Genomic DNA, 26,720 nt, shown 5'->3' with positions numbered 1-26,720 from the left:
ATATAAATCAACTCAAATATTATAAATCTTTTATAAAAATAGTACAATATATACTATTATAATTTTTGTTTATTTTTTTCAGTACTCGACTTGTATGATATAACTAAAGATTAGAGTATGAATTTTGAAGGCATTTATTTTTTTCTATTGCTTTAAAACGAAACTATGTATAAGCTATAAGTTCGATTTATATTACATAGAATCAAATTCATGAAATATTCATTTCGATCTCGAGTTAGTAAAAAGATGTAAATGTGTAATAGTGTAATACTACTGTCTATTAATAATAATTGCGTTCTGGGTTTTTTTTTAGCATTTCTAAATAGTGCACCAATTGCATGTGATATATAAAATGTTTAAAAGCGAACTTATTGGTTATTATCAATTATTTTAGTATTATTGAAATTTGGTATAAACGATTGCGTTTGAACTTTGATAATTTTCTTGTGTGTTATGTTATGTTGACAAACACAATTATTGTCGCAGTACAGTGTTTACGGTTAACTACTCTACGTGTGTTACTTATTTTAAAACCAAGTTTTTAATTTTGATTATAGTAAAGGTATTGAAGTTACTATAAATTAGCCTAAATTATGAACTTACAATTAATAACGACACAAGTAAATATCTACTTGAACATATTTTAGATTATCGTTTCTTTGTCTTGATGAAATGTTTAAATGTATCACGGACGATTTATTATAAATTACGAGTAATTATAGAAATACGACGTCAATATCACTTATCATCATTTATATTTTATATTATTATTATTATTAATATTGTGTCCACGATTTAAGAATATATAGGTGAACTTTACGTAATTATATATAAATCTTAAACCGTGTTGTAATTGATGCTCACTAAACATCCGAACGACAAGACTATCATCAAATTGATAATCGTTGTGTTCCGTAAACTGCGTCGCACAATTTGGTAACGTTTCACTAAGTTCGTCCTGAATCGTGTCATTTTTTGGGTACAAAATAATATCTTGTGTCAATTTTTCATATTATAGCGTGATCGTCCGCAATCGTGTTTCACCCACTTATTTCATATACGCAATATTTACTATCACACCCGTAAATCCACGGAGTAAGAATATAAACACATAAAATTTTATATATGTCTATTACCTTTTATAGTAATATACCTATCTTAGTTTACAGTGTGTCAATATTAATTATTGATTAAAATATAATTTATTTTACCACTTTTCATATCGCATAAATAAAACTATATCCAGTGAATTGTACACATAATATATATAATATTATGTATTATATTATATTTAATTCTTTACTCTATGGAATAAATAAATAATACTATAATATTATATCATAGAAACCCGTTAGTCCATAATAGTAGTTATAATTTATACTAGTATGATTCATATACCTCAAAGTTGGAACAATAAGAAATAAGTATAAGAAAAAAGTTTTTTTTTTTTTAATTTTGTAAATCTATTGGAAAAAAAATAATAGTTTTGTTTCACTATATTTATGCAAATAAAATGTTAGGATTGAAAAAGTGTACATTATTGTGCTGTTATTTCGTTGTTGTCGTACAAAAATGTTATGATTTAATATATCTACTATAGAAGTCAATGGATAATTTATCTTTAGTGACTAATTGATGCTGATATAAAAGCTAGCTGTTCGTATGACCATCTGTATCCTAAAAAATTCAACGTTAATATATTTATTTGGTAAAACAGTTTTTGTTTTATAAATTAATTTTTTTTTTTTATACTTATAAAATTTTACTATTATTTTTATTTGCTGTTAATTTCATAAAGAAATTTTTAGTTTGGATGAGCGGAGTGTTATATTATTAACATTTTAGATAACTTATAATACGTGTTAATCTATTCGTTTAAATTTTATATTATATTATTTTACTGCTCCAATATTTTTTCAACCACTCTAGTTCAGAGCAAAAAATATTTATCTGTAACGTTAATTACTTTTAATAATTAAAATAATGCTATGGATGAGTACAAAGACCTTCAAAAATACTTCAATTCTTATATATTTATATATTATATGTAACATTTGGTAGCTGAAAAATCAAAAAAAAATCAAATAAATAAATAAGTTAATAAGAATATTGTGTGTAAGACGGACTCGCCACCCCAAAGTTAAAAGGATATCGATCGGCGGATGAAACCTTTGCGAGAAATCCCCTCCAGCTGTTGCACGAAATTAATTGTGCGCCGTATCCTGTAGGAGACGCACTTTACACGCCTTTTATATTATTAATTACACATGCTTTTTTAGCGGAATGAGTAGCTGTAATTAATATTTTTAACGCCGCGTAATAATAATATTAAGTACCTATACACCTGCGAGATATAATGACCATAGTCCACAATTTAATAACACAACGTTATGTAATATATTTGGAGTAGCTAGAAAATTTTGTATAATATGTTTTCCTTTATTGGAAGTTAACTTTAGTTTTGACAACGAATAATCAAAATGTCACGAATAGGCGAATAGATTTTAACGGCACACTGACGCAAGTGTTATAATAAAGTGAACGATTCCATTACTTTTGTTATTTTTGGGGGGAAAAATTACGAGGGTGTGATATAATAGCATTTATATTACGTGATATATATTTTATTATATTGCTGCGTGCACGTTTATTGTCACCATCATACTTTGAGTTCCGTTATACCCGTAGACCGCAGCTATACGCCTCATATAATTTGTATGGATACAATGCGAAAACATTTCATTTTAATATTTATAATTTTTAAACAACACCGATGCCAATAAGTATGTTTTATAAATAATGCATATTTTACATCGTTCTGTCGTTGTGTATTTAATGTTAATACATTATTACGACTACGAATATTGCAATTGGCATCTAACCTAGTATAATTATGTTTCGGATTGTGAAAAGGTTCACAAGTCTACGTGTTTCAGTTATAGATAATATAATATAAATCATGTGTAATAAATAATAATTAAATTGACAGAACGTTATTCAAATAATTGGATATATTTTGTGTGATTGAATACGATGAGAACAGTACACAGTATACAGTTGAGCTATAATTACATTGGCCGTGGATGTATTATTCTATATACTTTATACTCATAAGTAGAACGCGGATTTCTATGGAATCGCATATTTTTACTTTTTGGATTTTTGTCAGTTATCTTCATGAATTATAATAATTTTAATCAAATAATTTTATATTATATTTATATTTTTCTGCATATTTTTACAAAATTCGAATAGCATTTTAAAGCGAAAATTTCTCATATTTCTTATATTTCTATATTTAAGTAATTAACTTTTATAAGTTATTTAATTTATACATTTTATATAAAAAAAAAAAAATTCTTGCATATTTGTTGCATATTTTTATTATTTTTACTGCATATTTTAATACTTTTTAATGCATAAAAATCCGTGTTCAACTCATAAGTCATAAGTGATTTCCGATTTTTTTGGTAATCACGCGATTTAGCGTATTACTGATTTCACTTGCGACTTAGCATATAAACGAAATCGTTTTCCCTCTAACACAAATTTAATTTCAGTTCAAGAAAACTGAAAACCGTGCGTATTTTTGGAATTACAATGTCACATTTTTCATCGTTTATAATGCTAATCGTAGAATTATGCTTAATGTATTTTCTTATATTCTATCTTTTACAGTTAAATCGCTTAACAAATTCTTATATTGTAACATTAGGTGTAATCAGCTATGCGTAGAAACATTACAAAATCGTAAATTTATATAAAAATATATTCACTCACGTTTTACCTGACACAGAAATGGATGTAAAATATTATTCGTAAATATAGAATTCTAGCGTGTATCATTGTCATATTATTTTAGCAACAACTACCTACTGGTTGAAAAAAGTCTATACATATAGATTATAAAAATAAAACTGATAATATTATGCGTGTATTACATCCACCATCCTTAAAATTGGAAGTTAATACCTTTATTTATGCTTCGTTTTCAGCTCAATTATATTATATTGTATTCAATATTTCAGTTTAAATTTAATTTTTACTACAATAAATATTATAGCAATTATAGCAATTAATTATAATGAATGGTACCTAAAAGATTACTTGTAAATAATAGCACATAATACATTTTCTAAATGTTAGCGCTTTATAATATAAAATATTTAATGTATATTTCAGTTTTTACCATTTAAGGACATGTGATTTAAGGACGCCACAATCATTAGGTGCTTTGTTCAAAATGACATTTAAACGTTTACAATGTCTATTATAATAACCGTCTGGATTTTATACATTATTGTATTTAATACTTCAATTTACATTTCACTTTTGGTATAATGGATATAAAAATGGTACCTAAAAGATTACTTGTAAATAATAGCTGTATAGAAATTTTCTAAATGTTAGCACTTTGTAATATAAAATATTTGATGTATATTTCAGTTTTTACCATTTAAGGGCATGTGATTTAAGAACACCATATCCCCTAAGTGCTTAGCTCAAAATGACATTTAAACGTATACAATGTCTGTCTATATATGTATTATAATAACCGTCTGCATTTAGAAGGTTTACAAGCGATAGATGTATCATTGAGATACGGGGACAATAAAATATATACGTATTATGTTTTGTACCCAGGAAAATACATCAAAAGATATAATAATAATAATACATCCATTGTGCCTACACAGAATATTAACAAAAACCCCGTCTTCACGACGCCACTGCAGATTTAGCAACAATAACGTGACCCATAATGTAGCTAGGTAGTACCTATACAGAATTGATCTGATATCCTGCCGTGACAGTCGATTCTTAAACACACAATATAATAATGCGAACCATATGTTTATATGTGTATGTACTATGTAAGTATCTGCGTCCGGTCATAAGGTTGACATTTAAGAAGACATTGAATTGAGTTTCACAAATACTTTTGGGTTGTCCGCCTTGTCGGAGATGAATCCGACCAATATTATTGTTAGATTGTGTTGAGTCTCTTAAGCATAATTGTTAATAATATGTTGAAATTCTTTAGCATATTATCTATATGGTCTCAATTCTATATATGTATAAGATAATAAACTGGATTCAATTCAAATTCATAAAAGTAGCATGGGCTCGATTGAATATTACCAGATATTTTTCTTACTAGTATATTTATTCTTCATGTGAATAAAAATGTAGATCGTTTTATTTCAAGCCATATATTATATATATATAGAATAGATTAGTCATTAAATGTATACCGGATGTGTATTATATACACTATCAATTTTCCATTCAATTTATAATCATTTATTTGTTAATTGGAATAAAATCAAAAAACAAACCTATCATATTATAAAGATATATAGTTATTAGTACGATTATGTATAATATATTAATATGTAGATATACATGGAGTGTATGTTTTAAGAGTGCAATATGATGCAACAGACTTGTTTTTTTAAAATATTTATTATCGTTTTGAAATTAATTCGATGAATGGGTTAAAGGTCACAGTAACGAGATAATTCATGTGTTATCAAATATAATTATAATATATAAAGTGAATGAAAACCATATTTATGTTTGATATTCTGTGATTCAGATAATAACAATTTCCAGAATTTTGTACTCACGTTTAAAATATTTGTTTATTAAACGTATTAACGTATTTAATGTATTTAAACGTTACTAACGAGTACCTAACGACTTTAAATCTTTTATAAAATTAGATTGAAAAATTAATTTACATTCAAACGATATCTAAAGTTAAATTAAATACAAGGATCGATGTAGTCGTTTTTGCAATCGTCGAGGTAGTGTATAAATTATAATCTTTGTGGTTAAAAATATAATACACTTATAAATTATAATTTTAATACCTACCTATAAAGCTTGAAAATTTAAGTTTATAAGTTTTTCTTAATGAAATTAAAAAACAAAGTTACATTTATTGTTTATAGATCGATGAAGGTAGAAATATAATGAAATTGTATACTAACAAAAAATATGTAACAATTTCAATTCAAACAATATTTTGTTGTTTTATAGTAATTTAAAAAATATCAATGTGGAAATTTGAAATATTCTGCTAAAATTTAAATTATTATTTTCCATCTATTATGGCCAGTTGATACCTAATTTGAATAAATTTCAACAATTTAAAATAAACAAAGGTAAAAAAATAATTTAAAAATTGGTATATTAATAATAAGAGCGATTTCCGTACACAGTGTATTGTAAGACATGATTATTCGTGGTCCTAATGTAAAAATATAGAATATAACAACAAATAGTGGTGAATAATACACATGTGTAAATAAATAAATAATTCTGATAATTATACTAGATTCAAATACAATAATAGTAATGAAAAAAGACGATTAGCGCCTGCGATGCAATAAAAAATATTTCAGCAGCTATAAAAATACCTAGAATAAAATTGCTCGAAGTCTAAAAAATTTCATTTTCTTATCTATATTCAACTGTTATTTAAATTTATTATTTTTATAAATATGTTACGGTGAGGTTAGTAGTTTAGGACATTGAATGTATTTATTTTTTTGATGCGATTTTATTTTTAATATATAATATATGATCATATATTACAGTGTCCATTTTGTTAACACACGTTATGAGTTTTACCAATTTTTTAACACTTATAAGTTATAACACCTTTCAGTCTATTCAATTCTGCGGTATATTATAGTTGTCAATATTGATCTTTAAATTTATTATAGATGTAATATCATTGTGTGAAATAATATTATATTACAACTTATTATTATCATATATTATAAATTATTATAATAAATAGGATTTGAATATAAAATATGGCGTGATGTGTGTTTGGTGTTACATGTAGTACAATTATTGATCTCTATGTTAACCAAATCGGTATTGATAATAATAATATTATAATTTATTGTTAAATGACAACCATTTATTCTAATATATTAGAATAAACAGGAATGTGGTTGTATTATTTAGATAATATAGTTGTATTATTTTATTACCTACGACTGTCGTTGTATAGGTACCTATTGTCTGCGGAACACAAGTTTTAATACCTAAATGTTGACTAGAACAACAGTAATATATTAATCCATAATTTTATTTTGCATAATTCTGATGGTTTAGTTTATAATAAATTATTATATTATATTATATTATTATTAATAATACATACCTAATTGATTTTTAGATTTTGCTCGTATATTTAATATTTTTTCTAACCTAATGTTTTTCTTTAAATATTTATTTATCACCTCGTTCGAGAAAATGTATTCGAATCGAATGAGTGCTAAAAAAGTTTCATTCTGCACACACCTAGCAAGTAGATTTAAATCGAGTGTTACGAACCTATTGTTTTCCAACGACTTCATCGAATTAAAAGAAAAACTTCCAAGAACTGTCTATAATTTTAAAATAGACACAAGCTTGCTCAGTCTAACCGATTTGCCAAATTTGATGTGCTAATTACCCAATCTTTGTATTATATTATCATATTTCTTATTCAAATATTATCCACATTTCTAAACATGCAACGATCTGAACACCGTCAGTACCTATTATAACTTATATACTTATAGTGTACGATACCATTTTAAAATTACTTTAACTAAAAAAATGGTGTACAAAAATATTTTTCGTATACATTATTTACATTTCGAGGATTCAACAACTAGCCACTTACGATTTGTTTTAAAGCACCCATAATGTTATTGTTATGATATTTATTTGTTGGACATCTACGTTGTTTTATGATACTACAATTGAATCTTTGGGTCACTATTGAAATACATGTAGAGCTCTTGCAGATGTTTTTAAAGAACAAAAACAGATATACCCTACTATCTACTTTATACAACTATGATATTTATTATCTATATATATATATATAAAGTTATACAAATCAATATAATGTAATCATATTGTGATATGCAGTCTTAAATTATTATGGGTTTTATGTAATACTTTATTTAATGGTATAGGCTTAATAGGCTCACACTTAATGGCATCTATATATCTATATACCAGTTTATAACTGCAGTAAATAGTATTATATTAAAGATCTGTATTTCTTTATATAATAGTATGTGGAAATAAATCGTATTTGTTTTCAAATACATAATATATAAACATTTTTTTTTTAATTATAGCTATTAAATTTAAAAAAAAAAGTATATTTTTTACAAATTTCAGTATTTTATTATTACACATTGTCATATAAATGATACTTATAAAATATTAAATAATCATTTCATTACGATAATGATTATAAATCAGTATTAAACAAAAGATATTATAGTGTTATAAATTACTGATTAAATAATTTGTAATGTTTCAATAAATATATTAATGTATTTATGTTACAAAAAAATACTTATCATAGTCGATTGACCTTTCCTAAGATCTAAGGTAAATGGTAAGTACTACATCACAGATCTAAAATAAAATTGTTGTTTTTGATTCTACGTAAGTATACGTAATTTGAAAATAAAAATAAAATTTTTAACGTTTTCCTCTGTTATTTAAGCATTAATAAGATTATATACATATGTCATAAATATTTAAATGATTTATTAAATATTTATCAAAAATGAAAATTTTCTAGTGCTTTTCCAATAATTAATACTTACTAGTTATTTATCTGTTAAAAATTAATATGACAAAACTCGTATAATAATTAGTTATCTTCATGTTAAACATTTAACTCCTATCACAATAGATACCTTCACAATATATTATTTTTATTGTACATTAACGTTAGAAATACATTCTACGCAAGCCCCTAAAATATCGAAGTTTTCCTACTACACAAACATTATGAAATAGTCCCGAATCGGCTAAATCTAACTAAATAATCAATACTCTGAAAACTAAAGCTAAAGCTTGTGGGCTTATATTAAATATAACATATTGTATTGTATATTATATTACAAGCTTTTAGTTTATTTGTACAAACAAAACAATGATTTCAAATAATGTTGTTATATTTTAACAAAATAAATATTGTTTTAGGCGCACTTTTAAATTTCATACAACACACAATTTTAGGGGCTGATTCTATGTGAGTTGTAGCCCGATTAATATTTACTATTTTTAGATGTATCTATAATATTATCGTTGCTCGTTAAATAATAAGTGTAACGGCATATTTGAGCATATTTTTCAATTATTTGTGCATATTAATGCATATTTTGACCCTTTTGATTTGCATATTTGCCTCATTATTAGTGAATATAATTCCGGTCTCTACTCATAAATATGTGAAAAATATAATAATGATGGAAAAACCTTTATTATTGAAAAAAATATGTTTAACATTTAATACAGATATAAATATACACTTTACACATATTATTAGTATATAACACGTGTTTAAATGTACACATCTTAATGTATTATTTATATTAAAATTAACTTAGTAACCTATTACATTTTTTTTTTTTTTAATAATTATTCAGTTTTTTTTCCTAACATCACTAGTTTCTCCGATTTTTCCTAGAATACTTTAGTTTTATTTAACGCAAACAAATAAAATGAAACATGGAACTATATGCGTAGTTAGGGGAGCTTGGGGGAGCTCCCTCAAAATGCAAACGAAGCCCTCCACGAGTCGGTACATGTCGGCTACAGCCTCCTAAAAAATGTGATCACTCTACGACTATGAGTTAACGATCTACATTATATTACAATATTGTTTGTGTTGTTTGCGATAAGTGCGAGTGAGCATCAGCATCTGTGTGCAGCGCCGTTGTTATTAGTTACCTAAAACGAGTATAAAAATAATAATTTTACTAATTTTAGTTTATAGATAAATCCTTATATAGGCTATTCGCCAATATATATCTGCATGTATATATCATACACCGTATAAATTGCCTGAACGGTTGTACAAAATATAAAATAACTTATCGAGAATACACTTGATCACTTCATAGTACAATTAAATTATCGATTATTATTATACTTATTAAATCACACAAGCAAATAATCTATACACTTATTTATCCATTTTATATTTTATACGTAGGTGTTGATGTATATAATCTTATGTTATAGCATATATTATATTTTTACTTCCTACTTCCTAGAATACTATTGGGCTATTTAATTTGTATCTAATTGTAACGAGCCACCGGGATCAGATCGCCTCTGATTAGTACTTTAAAATTGTATAGATAATATATAATCTATAAATTACATAATATATAATAATAATTGTACAATAGGTATATGTTAATTTGCGAAATAGCTAGAAAAATGTATTTTCCTGCGAGCGGCTTTGTAAAGCATTTAAGCATGTTGTGTTAAAAGAGTCCTCGTGAAATTTAAGCTCTAGGCCCAAAGGCCCAACAAGACCTTTATCAGGCCTTGCAACAGGTAAGTGGTAACTTTAAATTTTTATAATATTATTAATTTTCACGTGATAAATTTTGATAATAATTGATAATAATCAGTTTTATGATAAGGATGTCGCACGCGGTTTTGTAAGTAAGTACGGTGAAGTTTGAATGATTGTAGATGTGTGCGACGTCCGTGCATGTAATTTCGAGACTTCGAGTACGCTTTGAAACCACGGTAGGCGATTGAATCAATCGCCATCTTCAGCCTCTACATTTCTAAAAAAACACGATCTTTTTATGTTATATCATTGAAAATAATTTAACTAGTCTTTGGAGGCGCATGGTAAATAATATTTTTCATTTTTCTTTTCAACTTTTCATGGTAGGCGGTGGTTCCCTTGCCCCTTCACTCCTCAGGAAAACTACCACTGGTTCTGAGAGCATGATATTTTGTAATATAAGCTAGAGAATTATTTTTTTACCTATATTAAATTAATCAAGGTTTTCTAATATGAACTATTTGACATGTTGCCATTAATAAACATTCGATATTGTTTAATGTTGCTAATATAATAAAATAAATATGTAATCTAATAGAATTAGTTATTATTTATTAATTTGTGTGTAGATGTAAATGGTTTATTGTGGTGTTGTAGAATAACTAATTGCAATAATTGCACAATATAATGAAGAATTGTTCCCTCGACGATAAATACCAATAAGACATATTGATAAAATTATATAGGTACATGAGATAATCAACATTTTTGAATGCAAGTAAATTCTAATTTATGTATTAAATTTAAAAGTAAAACTATTAGTTATGAATGTTATGATGAAAAAAAAAGCAATCAAAAACAAATGTTTATATTGATAAATAATTATAAAAAAATGTGTTTATTTGCTCAATACCTATATAACATTGGAACTATATTATTTATTTTAGATCAAATAGTTGTTTATCATATTTTTGAATTTAAAAAAAACGTATTTGAGCAAACATTGTCATAAGCTCTCCAAATTCTAGTTTTAAAAATTTATGTTATTCGAAAGTTATTAGTTCTTTGCATAAAATATACAAATAATATCAATTATCAGTATAAAATAGTATTTTTTTTAATTTACACATTATATAATTTTATTTCATTATTTTTTTTAAATAAAACATTAAATACATAAATTTGTTTAGTAGAACAATTTATTAATGTATAATAGCGTCATTTAATTTAAAAGATGAGTTAAAATTTAAAAATATTAGTAAAATATGGAGTCATGGATCAGAAATATTATAATTGTCTATTTGTTTAAGATTTCAATGCAATTTAAGAATATTTATTTAATTTATTAATTGTTAAAAATATGTTGTATACAAGTACGGTTCCAGCGTGAAAATGTTATATGTATATTATACTACTATATATCTTGTACGTTTTTTTTTTAATATTATGTAATATATGTGATATATCTAGTCTCGTTAAAAGACAGGTCTCCTGGTATATTATTTTTCTTTTAAACATACCATATTTTGCATTGCTTAGAAAAGTTAAGTATAATTAAAATGTTAACGATTTCTTAGTCTATAAGTATTGAAATTCGTTCTTATGTACCAATATAAAGCACGTAGATACAACGAAAATTTAAAAAAAAGACAATAAATAAATATTAACACATTAATATTTTAAATAAAGTAATAAAATATAAGAAGGTATTGACTTTAATACATTTAGTTTTAATTACTGTTGAGGTACGACATTTTAATCATGTTATTTTTTTTCAGTACAAAATGTATGAAATTATATAAAAAAACATTTTTGAGGCTTTTTTCATTTTTTTTTTTAAATGAGTTACTTACTACCTAGTATTTTTATTTCTTGAAAATGTGTGCTTTTAATATTTGATAACAGACTTAATAAGCCTATTAGATAAATAATTACACTTAAATATTACTGTAGTCTAATTTTAATTTGTGATGAAAAAAGTTTGAATTGAACATCTGATTTCTTGATTATTATGAAAAATAATTATTGTGTTAACTTTTACAAGCTAATACAGATTAAACAAAAACTATAAAAATTAACGACGTAAAAATAAACCAAAAATACAATTTTACCACATCGAAATAATTTAAAAATACTATTTTCCACCATATTAAAATCAAAGCTAAGAATAATTTATATATTCTATATCCTTCACTAATTTAGTGTTAATATAATAAAATAACATAAACAAATAAAATATGGTTAAAAAAGTAAAGTTTAGAACTCAATTTAATAGTTCCAGTTTCAAGTTGACGTTATTTTATTGTTATATAACTTATGGAAATTACAAATGTAACAAACCCTACTAAATAAGATACAATATTTTAAAAATTTACTCAAGATATTACTTTCTACAAAAATTTTCCACTGTACAGTTTTAAAGAAATTTGATTCATCTTTTTTACTTTTAAATTAATCTTAATGTAATTTTTACTACAACAATTTAAACTCATTATTGCCTATATTATATTTTCCTAGTTGAAAAATATAAATGTCTCATAAAATAACATAACAAAATGAAATGCTTACAATAGTTGACACAATTAATTAAAAGTTAAAATATAAAAAATATGTTATTTTTAAAAAAATGCGAATAAATAACATGTATTGTAGAAAAAAATGTATATTGGTATTTGGTGTTCCAATTATATTGAAATATAAAGTATAAATTAGTATAAATAGATATTCTATTTCTGTTAACATTTAACTTAAACATAAAGTGGCTTTGCAGGTATGTAAAAATAATATTAATTAAAAAATATAAACAATATAACAATAATATATTATAATGCGCCCATGTAAAAATAAAATAACTCATCTAAATAAAAGAATAAAAATTCTTATTACTATACTTTTCTTAATAAACGAGGCATATTTTAAATTGCAAATAGATATTTCGTAGGATAGATGTTTAGGTTCTTTGTTTTTATTTATAAATCTATGAAATAGATTATCAATGTAATTTTAATTTTTATAAAGCGTATCAATTTCGAGTTAATATTCAATTTAACGAGCGCATTGTTTATTGTTTTTATAGATAATAAATATGGGCTTAGTTTAAAAAAAAAATGTATTGCTTATATTTTATATTCAGTTATATTGAGATAAAAGTTTATCCAGCTCTTGGCCCAAGCTTATCCAAAATAGATATTCCTCTGTCTAGGTACTCTTCACGTGATAACCAAAATGATTCTCTATCCTTGGTTACTTCACCTAATACAGCTCCACCGATAAATACCATGTCTTTACGCAGTGGTGGATCTTCAATACGGATTTTAAGTTTCTGAAAAACAATAAATTAATAAAAAATGTTTAAAAAATGGACTTAAAAGGTATAATTGTAAATTAAATACTGATAAGGTAGTTGTATCATTTTTCAAGACTCGTTCCACATAAAGTTGTTTAATTTCACGTTCCAGTCTTGATGGTAGTCCAGGATACATTGTTGAACCACCAGAGAGCACAATATGTTTGTATAGTTCAGTTCTCATATCAATATCAGCTGTTTGGATTGTATTAAACACTAGTTCTGCAATACCTGGTGGATCACACGGTAATTTTTATTGACAAAATATAAAATAAAAGACTAAAATAAACCTCAGCGAGAAACAATAAAGTGATTACCAATTTTAAATTTATACTTATTATTTTTTTTATACAATGAATAACTATAATAATATAATTTAATTATTAAAAATAAGTCTTAGAATCACAAAAAAATATGATACTGATACCTATTTTAAGCCTACAGAAAACTTAATATTCTCTATCCAAAATTAATATTTTAACAACAAAAATCAACATTTTCAAATAGTTAATGTACTAAATATTATAGAGATGATTAATCAAGAACATAATGTAATATGTACAAAAAAAAGAAAAATTATAATAAAATATTCAACTTGTATGGATAATAAATGTTAAATTTTATAAATTGTAAATATGAATAGCAATGAACAAATATTTAAAGCAGCAAGTCAACACAAACAATTAACTAAAAAATAGTTTTAATCAAATAATAGATTTTTAAGTTTTAATTATACATATTAATAGTTAATAAAAGCAAAAACAGAATTAGAGGAAAACATTAAAATACAAAATAAAATATATCTTATACTCTTTGAAATCACTAGGTATGTTGAGGTACTGTTAAATTTGGAATATATTTAGGCACCTAACATGCTTAGTTTATAAAATAACAAGCTACAAAAAATTAAAAAGGCATATAAACATTATAAAAAAATAAATAAATTTTAAAATTTTCCACAGGCTAGCTTTTTCTTCATTTAATTTTATCTGGACAACTTTTCGAGATCTCTTAACATTTTATCGGTTACACATAATATGTTTTTCCACAATGTATCTAAATAACTCTATGGCCAGTATACCTACGCTGTGCAATAGATACTAATGTCTAATTACAGTATTGTACTGTCGTATATTATACTAAAAAATACTAGGCTGTAGTTCGTAAGAGCGAAAACGTAAATAAATTTTACAAAAATAAAGTGTATTTTATAAGTTGAGTATAAGTTTATATTGTGTATATTATGTAGATATCTTAAATAATTATCAACCTTTACTGTAATTTGTTACAATAATACAAAACTTTAACTGAACTCGATCACTGTTGATGTATTTTTGAATTATAAAAATGTATATACTTAATTAAAATGAATAATTAAATTTAATAATTAATAATTTTAAAATGAAACTCATAGTGTAAAGAGTATAGTATTTATTTTTGCGCTTTTGTTCCACTACTAAAGAACAAAAGTGCAAAATGAATTTGCATATATATCGTCAAATCGATAAGGTTTTATCGATATTTTATTTATTAATTAAAAGTTATTTATCAAATTGGTTTATAAAATAAATGCAATCCCATCGCGTATACCCGCGTTTCATATGTTATTCTATAAATATACATACTTAAAGAAAAACAGAGAAGTAGGTCTACGCCATATACCAGCATACACGCTCCACTACACCACTAAATTCATAGTATAGTGCATACAATATATAAATTAAAATAACATATTTTCTTATGTAAATATTAACAAAATAAAATTCATCTTGAAATAACTTAACACAATCTATAATTGAATTTATGATTGCAAAAATGACATGAGTCAATTTTTTAAAACTTTTGGATAATTGATAAAAGTGTATAATTTAAATAATTCTGAAAAAAATTCTTATTTAAAAATGAATACTTGTAGAAATATATTATGCACTGATTATACATAATTTGTGTATATAAATAATATGATGTTTTTATATTATTGACTTTCAAAGTTTTCTGACTCATGACGTTTCACAAAAAATGTGACTCGTGTCATTTTTGCAATCATCGATTCAATTTAAGTTTAAAAAAATAAAACTAATATGCAAACCTTGGCCTTCTACATTTATTAAATGTGGCTGGAATAATACTTCGGGTGCTTCAAACCTTTCACCACCAACTTTGATAACACGGCCATCTGGTAACTAAAAAATATAATAGGAGTTAACATTAAAAGTTTGTTAAGTAGTAAATTAAGTAGTAAATGTGTGAAGAAAAATAATTTTAGAGCTGTAGATTATATTAAATAATTTAAAAAATATAACTTACTGTGTATGACTGTACAAGAACAGTAGTTTCCAAAGCTAATTTTTGTTCAGTCTCAATGTTGTATGCAACATAACATAACTTTTCTTTCATCATTCTTACAGTTTCAAAATCAGCTGAATGATTGAAAGCATATCCTCTTAATAGTAACAACTAAAATAAATAATTAAGTTACATTAATTTTATAAAATATGAACGTTTAAAAATAACTACCTTTATTAAATAACGGGTGACATCGCGACCGGCAATATCTAGTCTCCGAGTTAAATGTGGTAAAACATACTCTTCATATACAGGGCATATATGAGTAACACCATCGCCAGAATCAACAACCACTCCACTTAGCAAACCTTGAGCATATAATGTTAGAATAGCTTGAACAGCTACATAAACAGCATTAAATTCATACTTTTCAAACATCACCTATTTCACAAAACATTTTTAATTTACATTTTAACACACTTATTTACTTATTTATATTTACTTCTATCATTTTTTCTCTATTTTTTATTGGATTCATCGGAGGTTCTGTTAACATGATTTTACATTCTTTTGGATCAATGTTCATTTTTTTTGGTCCAAAAGTATAATCCCATACATGACACATATCATCCCAATTCCTATGAATAATTTTAATAAGTATTAATCAAATAATTATTGAACAATTATTAGTTAAACATAAAATTTTAAAAATACCAACCTCACAATTCCATTTTCCATTGGATATGTGACATCTAACATGGATCGTAATTGACTAGCTTCATCACCAATCATCAAATCCTAAAAAATAATAACTATTAAGTCAAAGGTAATTTAACTAATGAATATAGTTATAATATCAGTTTATATAAATATTTTAAGTAAATAATTTTGTTTTATTCATAAATGGATAAGGTCCAAAATCGGTTAATGTAAATTTTATAATTTAGATAAAATAAGCCTTATCCATGAGAACAGTATAATATAATGCATAAATTAGTTAGTATGCTGTGAATAAAGTATTCTTATTATTATATTTGTAAACTGATAATTAGGGCACAGAACTTTATACATTTGCATATTGCTTAAAAAGTCGCATGTTAAAAATCAAATTTGATACAAATCCATTTCACAATGCATACATTTGAAATACTAACATTTATGTTACATATTGTACTAAATGTATGTAATTGTACATATTAAAAGATTTTAAGCAAATTAATGTATACTTATGTTAATAAAACAACAATAAACAATCGCACATTGTTGCCTTTTCTACATATTAAATTATACTATGCCAAATATTGACTGCAAATTTATTTTAAACGGCCAAGTCATATTAAATATTTATTCAACTATAAATGATTTATTTTTACTAAGAACTGTTATTATTGTCATCAGGGTCACACGTAACCATATAATTTTTTTTTTTTTTTACTAAAAAATAAGAATTAGTTATAACTTCTTATTATAATTGTAATAACTGGCTGAGTTATACCTTGTATCAGGAGTCGGCAACCTGCAGCCTGGATTAAAATTTATAATTGGTATGATAATAAGAAATATCACATTATGTTAGTTGATAACCTGACTTAGTTAATATATACCAAAACAATTATAAATTAATATAAGTACCAAAGAGTGATGAAACTTAGGTAAATTAAATTTAACTTGGATCAAGGTACTTGATAAAAAATGATTTAACAAAATAAACATTACTTTAACACTAGGAATAATACTGAACTTTTTATCATTTTCAATAAAATAAAAACACTCAAATAATTAAAATTAAAACAAGCTTTTAATAGATAGAATTAAACATTAAAATGCAATATTAATTCTATAAATTCTACCAATAATAACTATGTTATTTATTTATTTATAATATATTTTACAAGCTGAGCCCTTTTTACAAAGATATACAAATTAATTTAATTGACAGAAGATATGTGCATAATAGATACAACAGTAAACCAAAAATATAAGGTAATATTAGAAAAAATTCAAGTTAACAAAATTGGTTTCATTAAACATAAATTTGGTATATTGCTTATAGGTCAGAGAGCGAAACTAATAACAAACATATATCTTTTAAAATTATATATATTATTTTGATTAATTACAAGTTAAATATGCATTAACAGGTACTTTTCTGTTAACCCTATGCCGCAACTACTCAATTCTGTTATCTTGACTACTATAGAACTATCCAGATATTCTGTATTTTAATACATAATACACGTGATGAATTGTCATTTATATTTCAATGTATATTAGTTTAATGTTTATTATCAGTAATCACATAAATGATCACAGTTACAGTTGCAAAAGTCTAAAAGTTATTATAATATAAAACAAAGTCATCAAAATTATTGGTAAATTCCACAGATTCATAATTATTTTAAAATTAATAAATACAACGACGGATTATTTTAAAATAATACAACTGTTGGCAACAACGATAACAGTTAATTGAGCAAACTGTAGTCCGGTAGTCGCGGCATCGGCGAGGTAGTAGGGATAATAGAAAAGTACCCATTAACAAATTATAGTATACAATAAAAATTCTCCTAATTGAAAAATATAATTCTATCTAGTTACAACCCATAATTATATCATGGATTATTGGATTAGATAATAGTTCAATATAGGAAAGATAATATATAAACAGTTTATAGGAATTTATCTTTTCAGTTTATTTTAAGAAAGTAACATTTGAACCTATTGCTGATTTGCAAAATTATTTTATAAATGTGTTAATAATATTTTATTTTTTGTTTATGTTAAAAATACAATTTATTTTTCTATAAAACTATGTATTTATTATTTTTGAGCACTTTTTTGTCATCTTAACAACTATCAGTATCAATCTCAATTACAACCCTAAGTAAAGACTAACAGACCAATAATATATCCTATTTTATAATTGCCTAATTATTATTTGAAATTCTGATAACTATGATAAAGATACATAAAAAACAATTAAGAACATTTTATACATTTTAGACTAAAATTGAAGAATTGAAACATGAATTTAAACACAAAAAGGATACAATAAACATTAATTAACCCAATTAAAAATTTTAATTAATAAAGCTTCAAAAGTATCAATAATATTTTTAACTTACTTTAACTTCTATATCACCAATTTTGTTGTGTGCACGAATGATCGGTCGACCAACCATTGATGGAAATATATGAGCAGGAAAATTAGTGCCAGCATAGCCGCATTTCACAAACTAAAACATAAAAATACTCTATTATAACAGTAAATTTAAACATATATTATATCAGTGTCAGAGGTAGTCATTGTCGTCCTGGGAAAATAAAAATTATGCCCCCTCCCAACATAAATAGTAGAAGTTTTATTTAAATTAAATAATTAAGTGCCATCATTTAAAAGTTTCTTAATCAATGCCAACACATCATATCTAATAACATCCCTTATGCTTATTGTACTACATATATATAGATTGTAATATTTTCTTTAAAAAAACAAACAAAAAATTCATAACATATTATAATTATTAATTAGTTATTTATTTATATAAATTTTAACTTAAAAAAGAAGATTCTAAATCTCGATAAGGACTTTTTTTGTTTTTAATTTTATAAAAATTCTAATAATTTCTGATAAATCCATTCTTTGAACTATTTTGATCTAATCAAAATGAATCTTGTTGCATCGGTCGTTATCAGATGTTATTAATATCTAAATTTAAATAAATAGTAACTAAATTGTCTAAATTATTATATAACTACCATAATAAATAGTAATCAATTGAGTAATCAATAGAATGGATAGAGTATAACTTTTTCAGTTTTAACATAATATCATTGAGGCGTCCCTCTTTCAACAAGCGCCCTGGACGTAATCTTAGGTTGCTAATCCCTAACACTGGCTCCGATTATAATAAATAAACATTCAATAAAATATACTCGAGTAAAAAAAAAAAAAAAATGTGAAGTAGGTTACAAAATGTTTAAGTAACCTACTTATATAATAGTTATATCTGTAAATGGGTATAATCCTTCTAATACTAATTTAATATTCAGCAGAGTTGTCTGTTATTATAATTTAATTACAACGGCTGTGCTGTGAATGGGATTTAATTTAATCAGTGTCGGCAGTTCAAGCGACTACCAGACAGCATTATGACCGCAAATGTCTGATATTACGTAGTTACTCGTTAGTAACCGTCAAAATATAGAGGCAAAAATAACAATATCGTATCAATAAGCACTAGAATATACACGATTAAGAACCATCGTCGATGTGGGATAATAGAAACACTTACCCCAGTCCCGTTATCACAGACGATGACTTTCCGGCCGCGACTGTCCATTGCGGCAGTGAGAGCGTTATGGTCTTTGAAAAGAAAACAAAAAACCGCCGATGAGATGTATTCCGTCTGACGTGCAAACTTTATCGTTTATTTAACAACAAGCAACGACGGTATTTCATTCGAACATTTCGAGCGGTTATCAAGGTCTCGGCCGATCTGGACTGTCTTCTTTCGAATGCAGTAGTGCGCGCGTGCGTGCGTGTGCTCGTGCCCGGTCCGGAGATGACGCCGATCGTCTGGGCAGTCGGTCGCAAGTGTAGCTGTTAACGGCGATTTGATCGAACACCTACACGACAGTCGCGATTAAATCGTTCCAAAGACGGCGCCGAAAAATTGTCCGCACAACAATTATTATTGTCAAAACTCATCGAGCATTTTCGTCCGGTGCTTGGACGTGAGGTGTGGCGGGCGTTCCGACAAAGCGACGAAACTGATAACAATTAATGTAAGAGTGCATGACACATACAATCAATGGTCGAGTCACTGGTCTGCGCGAACGATAAATGATAACAGCAACAGCCGAGTCGCTATAGACATAGATAATAATCCATTTATTATCTATGAGACTGTGGGTCGGCGTATTGTCCTAATGGTGTATTAATGTTCAATCGTTATTGCTTCAGAGCTATGATTTAAATGGATTTTTACGAACAAACTGTATTGATATTATCCATCGTGACTGTAATTATTATTATTTATTGAGCTCACGCCGCCGGCACGGTAATGCCGATCTGTTAGTGGACCGTATGATGTTGGCAACGACTGATAGCACTATCAGTCGACATCGGCTGTGCGCAAGAACTGCCTACAACCGCGTCTGTCGGCCGTGTAGACAACAAAACGTGCAGTAGAATGTGTGCGGCGCGACCGACATTTAAGGGGTACTTGACTATGCGCACGCATCGTTATTAATTATTATTCATTGCGGTATGAAGCAGAGGAGAGAAATTTGCTATCGTTCATGACGATGTCTGCAGATTGTAAAACAATTAAATATGTTTCCGTTAGTCTGTCCAATTTTAGGAGAAGACGTGTCATTTATATTAATTATATACATTTTTTTCTTTTTTTTTTGTTCAATTCAGTCGACGGACGTAAGAGACGATTAGGCTGTACGTTATACAAATGGTTGTTTATAGAATATTTTGATAATAATTATTGCACTTAACTCCTGTGACACGCTTTAGCATATTATTTTCGGGAAGACGTACAATTCAATAATTCAATTCTTAATTTGAAATTATTTTATGGCTAAATTCCATCCAGTAGTCCGCGACAATACATCAAATTTGAGTCCGATAAAAAAGTTGATTGGTATTGAATTGTCCAATTTTTATCCAGACCTTTTTGATTGTTTCAATTTTGTGACGACACTATTTAACATTTTTCCAATTTTTTTTTCACAAGGTTGTACGAAATACTCCTATGAGTGATCTATTATTTACAATTTAATTTTATTCGTCATTATAGTCATTTTGAGAAAGCATAAACTACGCACGGGCGAAGCCGGGTAATTATAAATTAATAATTATTAATTACTAACGATGTGGAATAACTAGTAAGCATACTCGTAGTGTAGGATACTAATACAATATGACTATCTTCATACAAATATAACTACACACGTGTATAGGCGTAAATTTAGTTTATTAGAAGAAGGATGGGGCGAAAATTATAACCACAAACACATCCTAGCCCCGCGGAGGGTTTCGATTCTCGCACTACATTTATCTATATTTTACAATAATTGTAAAATATTTATGTTAATACCTCAAAGTTATTAATTTTATAGCATCATACAAATTTTAATTTATTTATTAATGATATTTTCTTTTTATTAATTAATTTAAAATACTCATTTGCACATTTTTTTTAAATGATCTTATCAATATTTTTTGTCACGCATTTTTCTATGTATAAGACACAATGCAATTATTGTTCTGTGGTATAAGATAGACACTTGACTAAATCACAGATATATATCATAATTATCATATATATATATATATATATATATATATATACATATCTGTGGATTAAATCTATCTCGTAGCATAGATGTTGGTTACCATGCTTTTAACTGGCGCACAACAGAGAAGCTTCTCTAACATGTGGAGAAACTAATTGCTAGTATTAAAGCTTTTTCATGTAAATGAAATAAATTTGAGTAAACATTTTTTTGTAAGCTAATAAGCTTTACGTTATTAGCTGTTAATTGTTTTCAAGTTTCATGTGTTTAAATTATACAATTTTCAGTGATGGTCATTCCAACATTCCATAAATTAATAGAAATATTTAACATATCTTAAAGAAATATGAAATTAAGTACTAATAATATATAGTTCTTATGAATTATTATTATAATATTTAATTTATAATAATGAATGAAGTAAATACTTAGTTCAAAATTTAGTTTGAAAAAGTCATCTATAGAAGTTGCCATTTTTGAACATTCAAACAAAAATCGTTTATTCATATTTTAAACGGCACAATCCATATAGGAAAATAAGCATGACATTTGACGTAATCTTTTTTATTTTCTTCTAATTTCTCAAGGGCCTTGTATTGAGCAATTTTAAAGTTGTTATAGTTGTACTCATTACAAAAATAGATAAGCTACTTAGCTATAACCTAACCTTTTTTAGTCTTTATTACTCTATGTCTTTATTACAGCTTATAAAGAAAACATTATAGATTATTTGATGTTTATATTTATTGAATTAGTGTTATGTTATACCTATTGGCTAATCTACTTAAAAATTACCAATATAATGAATTGTATTATTTTCTCTAAAAAAAATTCAAAATTTGTTGAAAAACTTCAAATTTTTAGGAGGAGGCTATAAAATTGTTTAGTGAGGTAATTTCCCTTAAGCCCCTATCACGTTACACTTTTAGTAAGTAAGTGGTATAATCAATTGTTAATACTCGGTAGAGACATTTTTTTTTGCATACTTATTAGTAATTATTGTTATCACAATTATTGAAAAACTAAGTATCTATGACCAAGTGAGATGTGTAAGCTCTCCCTTTAAACAATGAATTAAATTTTTTAACACGGTAGTGAATAATGATAATGCTATTCGCTTGAAAAGTTAATCCTTTTTAATCAATTTTGAGTTTTGAAAATAAAATGTTATTTGGAATTTAGTAAATTTTTCTCTCTCTCTCTTTTTTTTTTTTGGTTTTAATGAAATGATTTAATACTAGGTACCTACATTGGATATCCCTCCCTCACAACCATCAGTAAATCTACCATTGGATACAAATATGTTTATAAATAGTTATTTACAAAAATATCGTACCCTACTTATTTAGTATTTAGTTTTAGTAATGAACTTACGAGTGATTAATAATTATAATATTATATTATGATATATGATAACAATAATTGGATATTGCTTATATTATATTATTTATTAATTAGGATACGGTATAAATCTATATTGTGTCATATTATATATTATTTATCTATTGTATGTTAGTGAGTAAATATTCAAATATAATTACATATTTACATTAGTGCGAGTGTGAGTGATTTGATGATTTTAAAGTCCCTAATGTTGATAATTATTATGCGTTAAAAAAATGCTTGTATAAAACTGGAAAACAATAAATAATAAAACACTTATAAAAAGCTGTTAATCGTTAAGTATTAGTTTACGTAATTTACTTATACTAAGATGGTACGTAAATAATCACCAAAGATAAGTAAAAAATTAATACGATTTATAAATATAAATATAAATAGTGGTAAGATAAGTATTACTTTGATATTTGAATTAAATGCACTGAATTCATTTAGTTCATAACTATACTCTGACTTTAGACTTATAGAATTAAAATAATCATTTTATGTCCTGTGATAAAATAAAACAATATTTACATTTAAGTAATTGAATAGATGGCGCTAGTATGCTTAAAACGTTTGAAAATATAACATTGAATTACTTAAAGACCTTTAAGTGTATCTGAATAATATACGCAGAATTCGATAGCAATTAAAAAAAAAAAAAAAACATTCACAGAAAAAATAACCCGATAGCAAAATAGACTGAGCAAAAATTTCACGATTACAGAGGTCATAGAAAACAATTTTATACATTAATAGGATATTAATACTAGTATTTAGAATCAATGATTAATAATATATAGGTATGTTTATTTTAGTGGCTTCAATAGACATTTAATTTTTTTATGAGTTGCAGAACATTTCATAAAATTGGTCTTGGATATTGACCATGACTACGACATGATCCAATATTCGGTGATTGCTATATTAATTAATATTAGATATTACATGTTTATTTGTATCGGAAAAAAGTTAATGAACTACTTGTAGTATTTGCTTATTAGCATTAATTAAAGAAGGTAGAATTCATAAGTTTTTTAAAACTAATAACTTACAATTTCAATATTAATAAATTTGTTATTTTTAAATAAAACTGTTCATTACCTGATGCTGATGAAACATCGTTAACCTATATTAAATCTTTAGGAAAATTAATTTATTTTTGTAAAACAATTTTATATTTCATAGGTATCCAGTTTAAAGGAAGAATTTGAAAATTATTTACAGGTAGCTCTGATGCATTTCAAGAAACTATTGATTATTTTCTATAAAAAAATTAAAATTTCATTTTTGGGTAAAATACCTACATAAAAATTAAATTTTTTTGTTCGTGATTATTATTTACTTAGTGCCTAAATTTACTATGTTGTACAAAAAAAAAAATAAAATTTAAATATTTATGAATTAAAAAGTAAAAATAGATAAATAAAACGCACTGAATAAAGCAATTTTCAAGATTAGCAAGAACATAATTACTATTGTCTATTAAAGAATAAACTTATATAACTTATAATAAAATTATATATTCTATAATCAATGGTAGACGGTAGTACCTAGTCAGTTAGACTATACATAGTTAGACATATATTTTAGAGTTTGATCATAGCGATGAATGTTTGGTTTTAAAATGATATGTACTTTAAATTCTGAGCAGAGCTATGAATAATATAATGATAACCTACATATAATTTTTAGCCAAATATTATTTTAAGGTATTAGATATATCTATTGGCTCTTAATAGAACATTGTTACTAATAGTAATTAAATAAATAATAGTAAATATTCTTAGAAATAGAATTTTGATCAGAGAGATGGGCTTTAAAAAAAAAAAATTATAGGTCCTTTATTTTTAACAACTTATTATTGATTTTTTTAGCGATTTCAAATAGTCCTTTATTATCTATGAACGAACATACTGTATAAATTTAAGATCAACATATTGTTATGTATAATGTATCATAACTTGTTTTATATTCGGCACTCTTATATAATTAGAATATTAAATATATACAATTTATTTTATAAATATATATATATTTTTTTTATTAGAAATAAACAGTCTATACAAGTAATGTACAATAAGCTTATGTGTTAAGAGAAGATAGGACATGAAAAATTGATTAAAAGCCGCCCACTGGCAACAATTAGCATGAATTATTTATATATATATATATATATATATATTTATTTTTTTGTTTTTATTTATATATATATATCAATAAAAAAAATACAGTTTGTGCTTTATAGTAAACATAGACTAAAACAGGGGTTGGCAATTAAATTCTATGATAGTCCAGAACAATTGAAAAAAACATTTTCTAGGGTCAGTAAAATCTTAAATACTAGGTAGGTAATAGTTGTTGAATTATCTATTAACTATTATTGTAAACTGTGATAAACGACGAACACCAACGTAATTTCCAAATACTTTATAAAATAGATCAAATGTTTATTATATGCAAAAAATCAGCATTAAAAAAATATTTTTTGCTGTCCTGCAATTATTTTCCTTTCACGGGTCAGATTTGGCCCGCGATCCACCTATTGTCGACCCCTGTACTAACGTTTATCCTACAACTACGTATATGTATCCATTTGATAATAAATGAAATAGAATAATATATTTGGCATATAAGTATCTACCTAGTATTATTATGTGTCTATAAAATGAAATTATTAGGTATTGCGTATGACGATTTTAATGAAGTTTATATTTCTAATCAGATTGGGTATATTAGGTTCTGCTTTGAATAAATATTCATAAGACTATAAAGTAGTTGCCAAAATTTTACCGAGCCACTTTATGAGGGCTTTTAAAAAATCTATCAATTTGAATAAGCTTTTTTCAAAAAAAAATTATAGAAATAATTTGAATGTCAAGAGTGATTGGAGGTTAACATTTTCCAGTTTTAATTCTGATATTGATTTTCCTGTGGGAAACAATATCAGAAATCACATTGAATATTTTTTCATTTTGACAAATTGTTTTTGAGTTGAATACTATAAACTATTTTTATTTTTTTTTTTATAAGAATTATTTTTAATTT

General features: G+C 25.4%; 1 protein-coding gene across 1 annotated transcript; it reads right to left on the bottom strand.

Moving 5' to 3' along the window:
• Positions 1-13,402: 13,402 nt before the first annotated feature.
• Positions 13,403-20,802, bottom strand: LOC112598359 (actin-related protein 2). Its single transcript, XM_025344789.1, has 9 exons — positions 20,273-20,802; positions 19,103-19,213; positions 16,696-16,775; positions 16,480-16,615; positions 16,209-16,418; positions 15,999-16,148; positions 15,781-15,874; positions 13,738-13,922; positions 13,403-13,667 (listed from the first exon to the last, which is right to left on the bottom strand). Exons 1-9 carry the CDS (start codon positions 20,318-20,320, stop codon positions 13,497-13,499), a joined length of 1,185 nt encoding a protein of 394 aa, XP_025200574.1. The 5' UTR covers positions 20,321-20,802; the 3' UTR covers positions 13,403-13,496.
• Between the last annotated feature and the right edge of the window lie 5,918 nt (positions 20,803-26,720).

The sequence above is a fragment of the Melanaphis sacchari genome, unplaced genomic scaffold, assembly GCF_002803265.2.
Source record: "Melanaphis sacchari strain LSU unplaced genomic scaffold, SCAv2.0 Contig47_pilon_pilon, whole genome shotgun sequence".
NCBI classification, from domain to species: Eukaryota; Metazoa; Arthropoda; class Insecta; order Hemiptera; family Aphididae; genus Melanaphis; species Melanaphis sacchari.
The sequence above is the reverse complement of the archived record's forward strand: the minus strand, read 5'-3'. Positions and strand labels throughout refer to the sequence as shown.